Below are 5,708 nucleotides of genomic sequence, written 5' to 3' on the forward strand. Positions count from 1 at the left end.
CTCCCGTCAGGCGCCGCCGCGGGCACCCCGCGCGGGTCCTCGGCCGGGCGGGAGGGCGGTGCCGAGCGGGCAGCTGGGGAAGCGGCGGGGAGGGCGCTCCCTGACGCGGACGCGGATCCATTTGGCGAAGGATCCTGGTGTCCAGGTCTTCCCTGGTCCTCATTTCCTCCTATGTGGGAAGAGGGAGTCACGCTGGATGGCCTCTAAGGTCCCTTCGTGCTGAGAACTCATATCTATAGCGGCAACTCTTGTTTGCTAAAGGAGTGAGTTAATTCCCAGTCACAACTCTCCACAGTACTTTGTCACTTGTATTTATCTGCAGTAGATATTGGGAAAGAGTGTACTGGTTTGGCTGGGCTGAGGAAGAAATCCAGCAGCATTAAACGCACTTTGGTGTCCCATTAGCTTTCATGGTAATAGGACAGCAAGCACTCATAGGTACAGTGTAAGCAAAAGGCTGCGATAGGTAGGCCATTTAGGTAGGGGAATGTTCAGGAAACACATGTAGTCTAATTGAGGTAATGATATGGTTTATACCAAGGAGAGTAGCAGCAGATAATGCCGGGATGGGTTGGATTCTTGGCTGGGGTAATGAGAGTAACAGGGCTTGGATGAATTTAGCACCCCTTTCCCATTCTCCAGCCCCCTTCCCAAAACACACACAGAACCAGAATTTGCGTCATAAATTTTATTCCCGATGCGGGACAGATTCCTTCCATCCCCAAAATGAATCACGTGCTACCCTGGAGAGATCTGGGAGATTTTCCCACCATCTCCAGGGAAGAAGTGAGAAAGGCAGGTGCTGGGGACAGGGAAGGCTTCGCAGTTCCCCAGCCTACTTTTCCTCCCCTTCTCAACAGAGGATAGCTGCTCCCTACTATTATTCCTCTCATCCACATCCCTTTAAAAAAAAAAAAAAAAAAAAGCCTTTGCTATGTAGAAACAAACACCACCTCAAGTATGGGAGGGAGGCCTCCCGGGCTGGGACGTGAGGTTAAGGGTCACCAATGGAAGGAGGGGAAGGGAGGAGGAACCATCACTGCTTCTGCTGCAGGGCCTCCTTCCTTGCTGCATCCTGTAGCAACTGTGTGTCGACCTCATCTGCTGGCAACTGCACATAGCGAACTACTGAGCCCCGGATGAAGCAGTTCTTCACTGATAACTAGACAAAGATAGACAAATGTGAAAACACCCTTAAAAAATGTCCTCTATCCACCCAGGGACCTCCTGCTTTGAGAGGTGTTTCCTCTTCTCCACCATCCACAACTCACCATGTGAGGGTATTTCTCAGGGTCTGTGACACTGATGTCAGTTAGTTTGATGTTGAGATACTAAGAAAAGAAGATGAACACCATCATTAGAACTAGAGACAATATGAATGTATGCAGCCCTTAACCTCTCCCATCTCCTTCCCCAAGACCCCATTCAGGGCCCTTATTATATTCTCACCTGATCCACAGAATGGAGGGTTCCACAGATGCTGTCAGGGGCAGAGAGAGGGTAAAACCCAATTAGTTTATACCAAAGTCAACATAGAGGTGACTGCAAAGCAGGGATAAGAGCATGGTTGGGGGAAATAAAGGACTTGAGGAAACCAGAAAAGGCAGAACCAAAAAGGGATATGTCTAAGCTCTGGACTAGGAAAGAAGGTGCTTCCAGAGCAGTGTGTTATTTTAGACCTCTGAAATAACCTCTCCTCTCCCTAAACCAACTCACTCTTAGTAGCTACCATTAAACAACTGGTATGTGCTAGACCTGTATTCTGCGTATTTGTAATCTTTACAGCCACTTCATAAGGTAGCTATTAACCATCCAGGGGCTCAGAAACGGTTTATAACTTGCCCAAGTTTAGAACAAACAGAGACTTTGGCTCAGGCCTGTCCAACCCCCAGAACCACCAGCTATTTTCAAATACTATTGCTTTGGAACCAGAGCCTCATATGTAAAGTAGGTAAAGTAGGTAGCTAGCAGTGTTCTTGATGATGCAGGCACAGGGATGTCCTCTCCCTTCCTCAATCCCCTGCAATATTAAAGAGGAATGCTATCTAAACACCAGTGCTCCAAGCCATGCTACCTCTCCCAATCCTTTAATTTCTGCCAATAGTTTCAACATGAAGTCTCACAACCTCAAATCCTGTAAGTTGTACTTCTCCACCCTCCATGTCCCATGAATCCCTATGGTTTGCTGATGTCTAACATTTCTGTAATTCTCTTTGTAGTATAATTTCTACAAACCAAGGTCTAATGACTTTACAGCTCAATCCAGGCCAGCCTCCAACCTGGCTGCCTTCATCCTAACCATTCTGCATGTCATCACCAGATTCTAAGTTCCTTAGAACTGGTTCTCAAATACTGATGTGAGCTCAAAGGTTTCATGAGTCCATGACAAAAGAGGAAACGCAGGCTAGTGTAGTATGTATATGGTGTGGTGAAGGTTGTCATTGGTTTCCTCCTAAGAATAACTGCTCTTTAATTGCCCTTCCTTTTTTTTTGTATTAAAAAAAATGATTGTTAATAAATGGCAGTTTTAAAAATATCCTTACCTTGCCAAAATTCAAGTTGTCAGTTCTCTGTTGGCCCTAATTTTTGTAAAATTCTAAGTGTCTGAAATCCAGTGTCTGAGACCAACTGCCTCAGTGGTGGTTTTACCACATCCCTGGCTGCTAAAAAACTTTTGACAGCGCCCTATCACCAACTGCAGCAATGCAATAACTTTCAGGAATTGCATAAGGTGGTAACATTTCATTCAGTCCCTTTAGAATGAGATATTTAGGACAAAAGTGGTCTGACAACCAGCACAAGAGAAAGAGCTCTTCTCCCAACCCAATGGATTACCTTCGAATCTTTTAAGTCCTTGCTTTAGGATCTGGGGCTATAACGTAACAGTTATTCTTGCCATGTGGAAGACCCAGGAAGAAGAGGAAAATCAAAAAACAAGTCATCTCACAGAATTGCTGAGGGTAGTTGTGCTTTCCACACTTGTCTCTATATGGACCCAATCTATCAATATACGCCATCAATACCACATGCATTGTCAGTGCCATAAACCGAAATCTCTGATCTAAAAGGCAAATCCCTTGCCTCACCGTTCCCTGCCATGTCAGTGCCTCCCCCACTAAGAAATTATCTCACATAGAAATGAAGAAGAAACCGTTGGGGAGAGAATACATTCATTCAAACTTTCTAAAGGACAATCAGGTAACATGTATCAATATTTTAAATGTACGTTTCATTTAAAGGATTTTTTTCTAATGAAATGAGATGTATACAAAGATGTATACATGAGGATGTTCAGGGCAGCATCATTTATAAAAGCAAATAATTGGAAACAGCCTAAGTGTCCAACAGCAAGGTCTTGGTTAAATTAGTTCTAGCCAGCTAAGAAAAATGCCATTCAGACATTAAGAACGTTAAAACGTTAAACATCAACTTTATTGACATGGAAAATATCCGCAACATACCATTAGGTGAAAGCAAGTTTCACAATTGCATAGAAACTATGACCCTGTTTTTAATTTTTAAAAAGGGGTCGGGGGGCAGACAGAATGGGATTTAAGTTCTGGCTTTGTCTTTTAGTAGTTGTGTAGACTTAACCAAGTTTCTTAACCTATCCAAGCTTCAGTTTCCTCATGTGTAAAACAGGAACAATAATATATGTCATGTAGAGGTGTTCTGAGAATTAAATGAGTTAACAAATGTAAAGTATTCAGAGTAGTTCTTAGTCTATAGGAGGTTCTCAAATGTTGGCTATTTTTTTTCCTTCAGCACACATTTATTAAGCACGTACTATATATTGATACCAGGCCTGTGCTAGACATTAGTTACACAGTGGTGAACTTAAACATGGTCTTGGCCCTGTAGGAAAGATAGATCCTAAACAGTAAATACATTTCTATGAAATCACAATTTGAGAAGCACCCACTAAGAAGAAAAAAAAGACTCTTTGACAGAAGAGTCTATTTGGCTAGGGACTTCCCTGGAGGTCCAGTGGTTTAAGACTCTGTGCTTCCAATGCAGGGGGCACAGGATCAATCCCTGGTGGGGGAACTAAGATACCACATGCTGCGTGGCGCGGCCCAGAAAAAAAAAAACAAAAGGAAGCGTCTACTTGGCTAGAAGAAGAAGAATCAGGAAAGTCCAAGGATACAGCATTTAATCCAACTCCTGAAAAATGACTAGAAGCTAATGATACAAGGGTATAGGGAATGCAACAGCAGTACAGACAGAAGGGGCTGCATTGGTCTTCTGTTTATCTTTTATATTTTCTTCAACAAAAGGGAGATTATGCCACATATACTATTCTGCAACAGCTTTCCATAGTAATACATCTCATTTCTATGTGACAGCTATATTATATGGAAATACCACAATCTAACCCATTCCCTATTTATGGCTATTTTTTCCCCCAACTTTTGGCTATTACAAAAAAGAAAAAAAATCTACCAACATCTTTGTACATACATCTTTACTTGAGGAACCAATACTTTACATTTCTAGAAGTTGGGTCAAAGGAGTATATAATCAGAAAAACAAAACTACGTTTTGTAAAAAATGTTATTGATGCGTCTGCCCTGTCTTCTCTCTAGTACTTACTACTTACATATTTCTTTGTATTTTTTTTCCAATACAAGATACAACTCCTCAGCTAATCTGTAAGCTTGAGGCACAAGTCATTTATTTCTTTTGTATCCCTCCCACCTTGCCTAGCCCTCAAATACTTGTTAAATTAAAGAGGTTCCAGGGCGCTGGGCACATCCACCCCCTACAGACTTGGCAGAGCAGGTACCTACCTCAAGTCATTCTTGAGTTCCACGACCACATCCTTGCCCACAAGGGACTTGAAAAAGGAATAGAAGAGCTATTGGGCGAGAGGGGGAAAACCATCATATGGGAAAGGACATGGTAAGAGGCGTGTCCCCCTGCCAGTATTACCAAATACTGGTATTGGGATCCCCGCCCCATTTCTGGCAGTTCTCAAAACTTCACAGGAAGGAACACTCGGATGAACAGCAGGAGCCCAGATGATTATGCACACTACCTCGAGCCCCTGACATAAAGCCCCAGAGAGAGGCTCTGCGCTACACACTTCGGGCTCGTCTCTCAACGGACGACCTCTCCTAGGGTCCTGTCCACGCCTCCCAGAGAACTGTAGAAAGTATTCCACCCGCACCCTCCCGGAGCCTGTTCTCCGTCAGGGAAATGGTCCTTGAGGTCTAGCTGTTCCTTCTGCTGTCCCCGCCGACTCTCTCTTTTTATTCTTTTTTTCTCATGGGGGGAAATAAAAATCCTATTTGCTTCCAGGTCTCTCCTCAAAGAACTTGAGGCGCACGAACTAAGGATGGAGGGAAAAGTCCTACGGCCCAACCCCAGCCCAGAAGAACAAAGCCCCCAGAGGGACCCCCGCCCCGCCCCGCCCCCAACCGTCCCAACCGCCCGCGCTCCCCGAGGGCGCCCCCTTGTGACGTCACGGTACCTACCATGGTGCTTGCGCCGCCGGGCGCCCGCCGGACCGAGAGGGCGAGGGCCGGGGGCAGTAGACCGAGGGCCTGGCGGCAACTGGAACGCCAACCCGCACGTGGGGCGGGACGGAGTCGCGCAGGCGCAGCGGGAAGCGCCGCGGATTGCTCCGAGGGGTGGAGGACAGCGCCCCGCAGGATCGCGGCTCGGGGAGGGCGGGGGGGGGAACAGAGCCGAGGGGAACGCCAAAG

General features: G+C 45.6%; 1 protein-coding gene across 1 annotated transcript; it reads right to left on the reverse strand.

Annotated features, from left to right (window-relative positions):
• Positions 1 to 673: 673 nt before the first annotated feature.
• LSM2 (LSM2 homolog, U6 small nuclear RNA and mRNA degradation associated) lies at positions 674 to 5,708 on the reverse strand. The gene is made up of 5 exons (XM_082411601.1): positions 5,478 to 5,708; positions 4,791 to 4,858; positions 1,450 to 1,480; positions 1,272 to 1,331; positions 674 to 1,162 (listed from the first exon to the last, which is right to left on the reverse strand). Exons 1-5 carry the CDS (start codon positions 5,478 to 5,480, stop codon positions 1,037 to 1,039), a joined length of 288 nt encoding a protein of 95 aa, XP_082267727.1. The 5' UTR covers positions 5,481 to 5,708; the 3' UTR covers positions 674 to 1,036.

Source organism: Balaenoptera physalus (assembly GCF_965194825.1).
Source record: "Balaenoptera physalus genome assembly, chromosome: 11".
Classification (NCBI taxonomy): domain Eukaryota; kingdom Metazoa; phylum Chordata; class Mammalia; order Artiodactyla; family Balaenopteridae; genus Balaenoptera; species Balaenoptera physalus.

What these genes read in the sequence shown, in the direction of transcription:
- LSM2 (XM_082411601.1), bottom strand. An exon ending in CCCTCCATTCTGTGGATCAG is followed by an intron (nt 1,332 to 1,449) that starts GTGAGAATATAA and finishes TTCTTTTCTTAG; the next exon opens with TATCTCAACATCAAACTAAC. An exon ending in CTGAGAAATACCCTCACATG is followed by an intron (nt 1,163 to 1,271) that starts GTGAGTTGTGGA and finishes ATCTTTGTCTAG; the next exon opens with TTATCAGTGAAGAACTGCTT.